Consider the following 11,308-nt stretch of genomic DNA (forward strand, 5'->3'; position numbering starts at 1 on the left):
CCATGTGCCACAACTATTGAGCCTGCGCTCTAGAGCCCGCAAGCCACAACTACTGAGCCCGTGTGCCACAACTACTGAAGCCTGTGTGCCGCAACTACTGAAGGCTTTGCACCTAGAGCCTATGCCCCCAACAAGAGAAGCCACCTCAGTGAGAAGCCCGTGCACTGCAACAAAGAATAGCCCCTGCTCGCCACAACTAAAGAAAGCCAGTGCACAGCAATGAAGATGCAACACAGCCAAAATTAAGTTAATTGATTAATTAATTAATGAAAAAAAAAAAAAGAATGAACACAACTTGGGGAATCCCCTGGTGGTCCAGTGGTTAGGACTCCTTGCTCTCATTGCAGGGGGCACGGGTTTGATCCCTGGTTGGGGAACTAAGATCCTGCAAGCCATGCAGCGTGGCCAAAAATAAAATAAAATTAAAAAATAAAATAGATTAAAAAAGAATAGCACAACTTATAAAATTACACCTACTAATAATTTTCTTAACAATATAAAGGAAAAAAATAGTAAAAATCGAAAGTAATTACAATGTTATTAATGTAATTATTCCTATTAATAAGATTGAGGTTTATTCTTATTTCTATTTACTTTTCTACAGTTGAACTTTAAAAAAATTTTTAGCCGAAATTAAAAAAAAAAGTAGTAAGAACAGGCAATAGACAAAAGTGAAAAATCACAGAGAAAATTTTTTTAAAATCCAGCAAAACCAGTGCAAGTACATTAAGGAGAGGCTTTCAAACCCTTGTTTTTGACTTACATTCACAGCTTAATTTGGTTATGCACATACAGATTTACTCTCTACTTACCTTCCTTTGGTTCATTTCTCTTCCTTTCTTGAGGGTACTGTATTAGGGATTTCATAAGCATCCACTGCATTATAAGGAACTTATATTTGATATTTGGAAGTAAAGGTTAAGTTATTTGCTCAAATTCGGAAAAGGAGAACAGTGGTAGGTTTCCTAAATACTGGTTTACTTTGCTGTTACTAATGCTTGTTTTTAAAAAGATATGCACTTAAACCAGTGGGAATTTTTTTGTTTATTTTCATCTTTTTAAATTAAAAATTCCAGCTTCTTAAAATGCAACTGCAACTAATTCTTCTGTTTTTTTGGGTATTTCAGGCATACACAAGCCAGTTTGTATCCCTTGTGATGTTTGCTCTTATGATGTGTGATGACAGGATCTCCATGCAAGAGAGACGCAAAGAGATCATGCTTGGATTGAAGCGGCTGCCTGGTATGAAGATACTCACACACTCTACTTGTTGTCTAAGGGAGTGGGAAATAAATGGGTGAAGCTGTGGCTTGTACCTATTTAGTCAGCAAGATCTTTTTACTTGCCATTTGTGCGTTTAAAAACCCCACAGTGATAGCACAGAAGATTAGAAACGTTGGTCTTTTATCGGTTGCTACCCATATGTTATTATTATTATTATTATTATATTGGTTTAGTTTATTGTCCTCTTCTCATAGATTTTGCTAATATTACTTCTTAACAGATTTAATTAAGGAAGTTTTGAGCATGGATGATGAAATTCAGAAACTGGCAACAGAACTTTATCACCAGAAGTCAGTCTTGATAATGGGACGTGGCTATCATTATGCTACTTGTCTTGAAGGGGCCCTAGTAAGTCTTCTCACTTACAATTTCAGAATGTTGACTTATGGACCTGGCACATAGCCATACTTTTATTTATTTATTTATTTATTTTATTTTTAAAAAATTATTTATTTATTTATTTTTGGCTGCATTGGGTCCTCATTGCTGCACGCGGGCTTTCTCTAGTTGCGGCGAGCGGGGGCTACTCTTCTTTGTGGTGCATGGGTTTCTCATGGCAGTGGCTTCTCTTGTTGCGGAGCATGGGCTCTAGGGTGCGCAGGCTTCAGTAGTTGTGGCATACTGCTTCAGTAGTTGTGGCTTGCGGGCTCTACAGCACAGGCTCAGTAGTTGTGGCACACGGGCTTAGTTGCTCCGCAGCATGTGGAATCTTCCCGGACCAGGGCTCGAACCTGTGTACCCTGAATTGGCAGGCGGATTCTTAACCACTGCACCACCAGGGAAGACCCAGTCATACTTTTAGACTGAATGAAATAGGTGGAACTTTTACAAAAGTGCCTTTATATTTATGCATTCTGATTTGTTTACCTTGAGGTATAACAGAAAGTATAACAGAATACTTAATTCAAAAGTGAAAATCAAGAAGAGTACATTTTAGCATGATACCGTGGGTTTAGCAAGTAACTTGGGTTATTTTTTTGTCCAAATATGAATAAAATAAATATTAAGTTCTCTAGGTGTGAGATTTAATTGAGGTCAAATATGAAGCAATTGGGAGATCAGTTACAAAGAAATATGAGTACATTCATGGTAGTCTAAACTCTTCAAAAAGTCCTTGTGGAGTTCTAAAACTTCCAAATAGTTGTTGACATGATATTTAGAAATAACGATCAGTTAGTCTATTAGCTATATTTGCACATCAGTGATCCTTTAATACTTTTGGATAAATAGACAGGGACTTCAGACATCAGATGTCTTGTGTAATATTTAAAGAATGGGTTTTTGAAAAAGAGACTGAAGACTAATCTAGTTTCTTCCTATTAGAAAATCAAAGAAATCACTTACATGCACTCTGAAGGTATCCTTGCTGGTGAGTTGAAACACGGCCCTCTAGCTTTGGTGGATAAGTTGATGCCTGTCATCATGATCATCATGAGAGATCACACCTATGCCAAGTGTCAGAATGCTCTTCAGCAGGTGGTTGCTAGGCAGGTAAGTCAGGAGCTGCTGTGAGGACACCTTGGGGGTTTAAGAGTTGGGTCACTAAAGCTTATTTGAATTTTATGACATTTAAAGTGATAGACCAGTACCCATCAGGTGGCTTACAAAACATGCTTAGGTTTGCATGTGAGTAATCTGAGATACTTAAGAGTTTTGACAGGACCTAGCTCATAGTTCTCATAATACCAGAACCAAGATCAAAAATGAGGTCTTGGTCTCCAAGTCCTGTCTTCTTCAATTAGTGTATGCTGTTCTCTTTTAATTTAATATTCTTAAATGTGTATTTCAGGAGGAACTAGATTTTATATTAATATTACTGGTGCTGTGCTTAATTGAGTTTTCTTCAGATCATTTGGCTTTGTATGTAAATTTCCAAAGATGTTAATCTCTAGTCACAATGTAGTGGTTACAGACTTGGGCTTTGAAGGCAGGTAGTCCTAGATTTAAGTACTGAGCCTGGTATTTCTTAGTTGTGTGAGTTTAAGAAAGCACTGAATCTTACAAAGCTTCTGTTTCCTTGACTGTGAGTGAGACTTACGACATGGGATTGTGAATTTAAATAAGCCTATGTCAGTGAGGCCACGTGTGAATCGTGCAGTGCAAAATTTGCATGTTCACGTGTTACAGCCCTGCTTTTGCTTAACCAGTGATTGTGAGTGTGATTTCTTTCCCAGGGACGGCCAGTGGTGATCTGTGATAAGGAAGACACTGAGACCATTAAGAACACAAAAAGAACAATCAAAGTGCCACACTCAGTGGACTGCCTGCAGGGCATTCTTAGCGTGATCCCCTTACAGTTGCTGGCCTTCCACCTGGCTGTGCTGAGAGGCTATGATGTAAGTGATGGACCGCTTTGGGCTGGCTTTTCACCCTGGTACATTTTGATAGTTTCCTTCTAAATTCTTAGCAATAGAATTTGAGAATTCCCTCATACATATCTCTGTCACTTGTTATATTTCCATGGCCCAATTTGTAGGTTACATCCTAACATTTTCATACCCATGGAACTTGAAGGAATCTTGGATGTTACCTCCATGACTGGAGATTACCTGTTTTCTTTCTGTGTTTCTTAATGAGGTAGCTATTGGAAATTCTTTATTTGGGACTTTCTCACACACTGTAGGACTCTTCAGCATTCCTGGTCCCTCATTCATTGTGACAACCAAAGTGACAATCAAAACATCTGCTTTTACACGTTTCTAGTGTCCCCTGAGAGGGATGCCACCTCATAGAGGACCACAGGAGTTTTTCATGTGCCGAACTGGCTCCTTTGGAATTCTTTTTCCTGATTTCAAGTCTTTTAAAGATATATTACTATATTTTCTAATCTAATTCTTTGTAGTCTATAGTAAAGATGGTTAATGAACATGTTTTCTGTTTTATGTTTTTTATAAGCAAAAATAATTTGCTTATAGCCATCCCCCCCCCCCGAATATCTGTATAATCTCTCAAAAATTGCTGGGTTTTTTTTTTTGCAGGTTGATTTCCCGCGGAATCTAGCCAAATCTGTAACCGTAGAATAAGGAACATCTGAAACTGGGCAATTAAGCAACACAAGACACCTTTTGTATTTAAAACCTTGATTTAAAATATCACCCCCTAAGCCTTTTCTAGTAAATCCTTATTTATATATCAGTTATAATTATTCCATTCAATTTGTGATTTTTGTGAAATTACCTCATATTTTCCCAGTAATTTGTGAGGGAGTTTGAATAATGGAATCTATATTGATATTGGTGTCAGAAAGAGATTTAGCTCTCATTTTCATTAAAGGATGCTGAGTGTTGGATTTCCGGGCCCTCCACTTCTATCTGAGAGGCGGCCAATGAAAGAGTAGTGCATTTAATTGGAATATTTAAAGCCAGCAGCAATGTACTCGGACATTTAATTCAGTTATAAAGAGAAGATGGTGTGATTTATTTTTAAATTTGTTTGTTATTTTGTTTTTAAATCAAACTGTAAAACTTAAAAACTGAAAACTTTTCTTTGTGGGATTTCTGTCTAAGTTGTTAACCTTAGTCTCTCAAACTTACTGCCTGTTATCTGTATGTCAAGGTAACTTAGGAAGATAAATAGTATAGTAATGCGTTGGTTTTCTCCAGCCCTTGATAGAAAATACTTGCACAATTTCATAGCACAAACTTTAAATTTGAGCTGCTTTGTACAACTGACGATATGATTTTAAGTTTGAAGTGGGATATGTACATGTTGTATATCCTACTCCTTGTTTTTTCATCTCCTGAAAGTGGTTTTTAATTTCCTCATATCTGTAGTTGTTTTTTTTTTTAAATTACTGCTGAATGACATTTTATCTTATTCTTTGAAATCACCACACAGAGTTGCTATCAAATGTCTCAAATTAATACCAATATATTCAGAATTCTCTTCAACTTTGTCCCAGAGAAGAATTACCTGCAGTTAATTTTAACTTCTCTCATTGCCTTGTTGCATCAAACTAGTAGTACCTTTGTGCCAATTTGGAAGCTCCTTGCAGTTGTTTGGAAGATTTACAAGTCTTTTGACTGATCATTTGACTCTAAATGTATACGATGGGCTAGAATTAGAAAAAGCTATATGCTTTACACTGATATTAGTGAAGGATTATATAAAATTTAGTATTACTTTCTAGGTATTTTTCTCTCTGTATATTCTGTTCTACCCCTGAAACATATTTAGGAATGAAGAAGATATAAATAAAGTGATACTGAGGTGCCTTCAGCTAGCTAGTGTCAGAAATGGAAACTTACAATTTAGATTAAAAAATTTAAAGTAGAATATTAGCTTGACACCCAAAAAGTTGTAATAATTTCTTCACGGAGCTTTTTAGGCCACACTTTGGCTGTTACAGGACAGTGTGTTTATGTTTTGGTTAAGTCCTTCTCTTTCAAAAGTTTTCACTTTTAAATTGTGAAGGTAAGATATTTAGTATAATTAAGTAAGCTCAGTCTTTTCCTTTTTCTGTGTTTGAACTTCTTGATGAGGTTACGATTTTCTAGTAGCTATTGGAAGAGAAGCATAGAATTCTGCCTTGTGTTAGGGTTAGAGAAAGAATTGGCATATTTTGAGGTAATTCAGAAGGACTCGTAGATTAAGACTAGAAACCTGTTTTTAAAATGAAATAGGATTACTGTTCACATTTATATAGCTACTATAGCTATATTTATCTATTTTAATTGTTTCTCATCTTATTCTGTGTAGGCCTGCTAGTTTTAGTATGTGTGTAGTGTCATTCTTACGTTATATTAGCATTTTATGCACATGATTTATATGGATTTGTAGCATTTCCAAAGTTCGAGTTAGCTTTCCAAGTGAAACTGATATGTGAAATCAATCATTAATTTTCAGTCTCTGTTTCCTCTCCCTCTCTGTGTGTGCGTGTTTGGTGTGTCTGTCTATCTTTCTCTAGCTCTCAAACACACACATATACACTTCAGGCTAGGGTAAGTTCTAAACCAAATCTCAAAAGCCAATAGTGAGAAAAAAAATGTGGTATTTTCCAAACAAACGTGGCTTCCATTCCCTACCCCTTCTTCTTGCTCCCTACCCTGTTTAATGTAGTGATTTTTAGATGCTTTTATGAATTATGAACACAAAAAATAATGTAATGAGGCAAACTGCAAATAAGTGTGGATGCTCAGTTAAAACCAGTATAATACAGGATAAGAAAATCCGATTTTTCAAGAAAGACATTCTACAAAAGGAGTCCTTTCTGTAAAAAATTCTTTCTTGTAGTACATTTAAAATTTAAATTCACTCATGTATAACTTAGAGTTCCTTACCGCAGGTCATGAGCCCTTTGTAGGCCAGAGGTCATGTTAGCATCTAACACATGGCCAAGTACATGATTGTAACTTTGGCATCAGTCAGCTTTTCTGTCTTTTTAAATCACCTATGCCATAGGAATAGATGGTAGGAGGAAAATTAATGTTAACTGTTTTTAGTTTGTTATAGGAGGAAAATTAATGTTAACTGTTTTTAGTTTGTTATAACTCTGTCAACACCCTATTATGGGAAAGTCACTGTGGTAGAAACTGAAAAATACATCCTGTTTAAAGCAAAGTCCACTTGTCCCCAGATGGACTCATCACTCGTGGAGACTAGGATCATTGGAAGGCACAGGGTGAGAGAGTGGAAAAATGAAGTCAAGCTGTTAAATGTTGTGAGTGGATTTGTTCACTTAAATCATGGTCCAAGTTTTGGTGCGTATCATGTTCCTAAGAGGTGAAGTGTGTTTTGTAAAGTAAGCTGTTATCACAGGCTACAGATCCATGTGTCTGTGGTACTCTAAGGAACAGCAGTCATTAGATGCAAAGGTGAAAACAATCAAACATCACAACTAAAAGGGAACTGACACAGCGTGATGTGCAGATGGGGCTGTTAGAGTGCTAATAAAGATTTTCTCTCTTAGGTTCTTAGGAAATTGTTTCCGAGGTGACATTGTCTTATCCTTTTGAATACAGGTCTCTTGACCTGAGTTAATTATGAGGATGAGAGGAAAAGAACCCCTTTTTAGCTCCTTGGTAGTATTCCTTTGATACATTTCTATAACTCTTCAAAGAAGGAAAACCAGCTGAAATGTTTGCTTTAACAAACATATTTTAAGAAGTCCTTTGGGGTCAGTTTCCTCTCTTTTTTTTAATTAGGATATATACTATAGCAATAAAAGGGAACGACTAATGTTAATTACTTATTGTATGCTACTATTTAAGTGATTTTTCTAAAAAGCACAATGTCATTGAAAATGTTTAAAAAGAATTCAGAGCTCACATTGAATTTGTGAGGGCCAAAGAAATTGAAGGGAATGGTAAAGAAAGATAAAGAAGTCTTATATCCACATATTTAGTAGATGTTGTATATCAGAATACCAGGTAGTGTTTTACCTGCGAAAACATATTTCAGATTACTTTCTTTGTTTTTAGTGTTAGAGCCTCAGGTTTAAAAGTTTTAACAATTAAATCATTTTTTCCCCACAATATTTAAAGATTGTTAATCTATCAGTATTTCCCTTGCTTGATGAATTTACCTGTATCTTTAGATCTGTGACATGATAACCAGTAGGAATGGTAATATTAGCTTTGAACCAATTGTATCCAGGGTTAAAATAAAAATCATAGTTAACTAGCAAGACTGTAAAGTTATGCCATATTAACTTGTGAGTCTGTAATAGCTTGATATCAATGTTATGGAATATGCCATGAATAATGGCTAATGAGAACTTTTTAGGAAATTCTCAAATTACCTTTCTTACTATACTAGTTTTCAGAATGAATATAGAAGTGATCCTGTTAGCTTTTTAAAACTGTTCTGCAGTTAATTTTTATTTTTTGCTTAAATGAAACGTTCAGTATTTGTTTGAATTATATATCTTGTGAGCTAGAAATTTTAGAATCATCCTGCCTTTGTTTCAGTTTTCTGTTCTTCAAGATGAATGTTTAGTTTACTGAGCCAGTCAGTCATTTCTTCCTCATGTCTTCTGAGTCCAGTGACTATAATTCTGAACTGTGAATAAGTTACCAAAAACTTGCTGAGAATTGCATTTTGAAGCAATTTGCCAATATTTGAAGTGTATACATGTTTGTCATTGTGTTAAAGATTGTATTGTACTAAGAATGTAGCCAATGTTTACTTTAGTTGTTGGTAAACATTTTTGATGCTAAAAGTTTATTCATTACTGTTACTTTTAAAAAGAAGAAATATTACATAAATATATTTAAAAGTCACGTCTTCACTCCAACTTCCCAATTATTTTAAAAAGGATTATTAGATAAAACAAAGGCTCTACTTTTTCTGATGTTATACTCTGTAAATATTATACTTTCTCAAGTCTTTTAGAACTTTTTGTGACACTATGTTGTTTCTAGCAAATTTACAGGGTATATGCAGTGTTCAACAACTTTAATAAGTGAATTGATAGTAGCAAAAGAAGGATATTTAAGATGGGTGAATAGCAAGTACAGCATATACTCCAAATCTAAAGTTTCTGTAGTATCTGGCAATCTCTTAATTATTGAACAAAGAGTCCTTTTACAGTATCCTTTTATAAACAGCAAGCTAAAATCTCTATCCCTAGTGCTTACAGCACTTGCTGTGTTTTGCTGGAGACAGAGTTATGCCAGGGTGGTTTGAATGAATAGATGTGCTGTGTTGCCTTCCCATAGAATTGAGCCCAATCTCTCATCTCTCTTTCACTCTGTGTTGCTCTGCAGCAAAGCCCAGATCCACACCAGCATGGATCATTTTTTCCACAGGCCACATTTTTTTACATAAAATTTAGCTTTACTCCTAGTGAAAGGTTTTCTTTAAATTCCCTTCAGTTCACGATCAGTAAGTATTTACCGAGTGCGTATTAAAGGCCAAGAAATAATCTCCCTAAAAATTAAGAGGCCACTTATCATTGAAGTGGATTTGAGGAAAAATAAGTTCTTTAATATTTTGGATGAAGGAAAGAAGTCCTTAAGTTTCTCCCATTAATCTGAGGTTAAATTGTTCTATCTAATTTTAAAAAATGATGTAGAAGCTTTATTAGTTTAACAAGCATCCTGGAGATAAAAAGTAATCTTGTAATAATATACAGAGAAGTTGCCAGGTTTTAGGTCATTTAACCAGCTGACCCCTTCCCAGGAAGTATATATGTAATAAGATAAATTTATTATTCTCTTTTTGGTTAGCATGTACACAAGAGATTATCTCCAAGGTTGAAAAGACATATTTGTGAACTTCATATTAACATGATTCATTGACTCAAAACGCCAAGGTTCACACATGTATTTTCTTATAGAGAATGCTGTTATGTAGCCATATTTCCTTTTTCATATTTCAAAAAATTTTTGATATGGAGTATGGATGTGTAATTGAAAATATGGAATAAAAAATGGAGCTTGTAAACAATTGGAGAAGTGCTCTCTGGATAGAATTATAGTTATTTCCTTCCCATTTATTTATCAATCTGCCTTTGTATATGTTTATATAAAATTAAAAAGACTTTATGCCTGTTAGGATGAAAGCAATTGGCATGTTTTCATATGCTCTTAATTTCTGCAGTTTAGCGACCGATTGCATTATTTCCAACAATGCGAATAAGGTACATTGTGGAACTCACAGCTATTGCACACCTAGGGGATCTTTAGAGGTTAGTTTTTGCCTCCATCACTTAGCTCTGTATGCTTTGAAATGGAGATAAATATGGTGAGGTCTTAGAAGGAAAATGGCCAGAATTCCCAAAGCCTGTAATATAGGTAAATACTCACTGAGAGTTCTAGATGCACTATACCTAAAAGGCAAATGATCACTTGTTCTTAACTAATATATTCTTTATTTGTGAGACCCAAAGGTTGATATCCATTAGTTTTAGATTGTCGTGCAATAGCCAGGGTGCAAAGGTCTAGATGTGTCAGGATCACTACAGTTTGTTTCTGCCAACAGCCCCTTTCAGGTGACACTGTTGTTGGCATTAAGAAAAGCCAGTGTGGCATCAGTCAAGGATGTTTTACTATGGCAAGTTCAATGTGAGATGGACTCGTTAGAAAGCTTTGTCTTCAAATAATGCCCCTAACTGGGATGGAAAATAGTCTGAGACGATAAAGACTTTCAGTTTCTAGGTAATCGAAATTGCATTAAATTCAAGTTTCTTTCTGTTAGACTTGAATGTATCTAGCCAATGTGATTTACGGGGGCTTTAGGTTGTTGTTGTTTTTTCCTATTTACTTTGTACGTAGAGTTGTTTTGAAATATTGAGCACATTTACTTTGAATTTTATCTCTTGCTTTCTGTTTTGTATTTGTCCTTTGAATAAAATTATAAACCCAATATTGATTTTATTCTTAATTCACTTTTACTGCTGCTATGGAGAAACCTAGGAACTGTGGGAGATCTTCGTAGGATTTCTGTCTTATGTTCTTGGTTATTAACTTGGAATCATGTGTTACTGAAGTTCAAAGAATTTCTTTCTTTGAAAGAAACAAAAAATTAATTTTAAAACTTCTTCATATAGGTAGTCTTTTTCTGTGCTTTAAGTGAAGTGGAAAAATATACTGGCCTCTGAGCGTAGAATTCACTTTACTGACACAACATTAGTAACTTAAGTACTTTGAGTTGTTTTCTTAGCAGAGACAGGTTTATATCAATTTATTTGCAAATTCCTGGTTGTTCCTGTGACAGAACACAGGAATGAAGGGAAGTGACTGAGATTCCCCAAGATAGAGAAAAGTTAGCTGCCTTACAGACACATTGGTCTCTTCAATTTGACCTTCCCAAAGTGTGATGTTCTTAAGTTAATGGTTCTCGACTCCTTTGGGCTTAATATGCTGAAATGAAGTAAGGGCAGCTCTGAGAATGTTGACAATCACCCTATCAGAAGATAGGGCTGATTTTTAATGTTATTATTTTTAAAATTAAAGAATCTATAATGGCTTGGCTTGTGCTCAAATAGGATGCCTCAAAATTGAATCATTATTTAAATAGATATTCTTTTCACAAAAATTTAACAGCCAAGTCTTGCTTTTCTTGTCAATCTTACCTTGTGCTG

General features: G+C 35.2%; 1 protein-coding gene across 1 annotated transcript in view; it reads left to right on the forward strand.

Annotated features, from left to right (window-relative positions):
* The window catches only part of GFPT1 (glutamine--fructose-6-phosphate transaminase 1), a 69,038-nt gene extending 58,448 nt beyond the window's left edge, over window positions 1–10,590 (forward strand). Inside the window, exons 15-19 of the mRNA XM_057557943.1 lie at window positions 1,128–1,242; window positions 1,505–1,632; window positions 2,608–2,775; window positions 3,459–3,620; window positions 4,263–10,590. Of these exons, the coding sequence (XP_057413926.1) occupies window positions 1,128–1,242; window positions 1,505–1,632; window positions 2,608–2,775; window positions 3,459–3,620; window positions 4,263–4,307 (618 nt within the window). The 3' untranslated portion in view covers window positions 4,308–10,590. The remainder of the gene's footprint in view (window positions 1–1,127; window positions 1,243–1,504; window positions 1,633–2,607; window positions 2,776–3,458; window positions 3,621–4,262) is intronic.
* The last annotated feature ends 718 nt before the right edge of the window (window positions 10,591–11,308 follow it).

This window comes from Balaenoptera acutorostrata, chromosome 12, assembly GCF_949987535.1.
Source record: "Balaenoptera acutorostrata chromosome 12, mBalAcu1.1, whole genome shotgun sequence".
NCBI lineage: Eukaryota > Metazoa > Chordata > Mammalia > Artiodactyla > Balaenopteridae > Balaenoptera > Balaenoptera acutorostrata.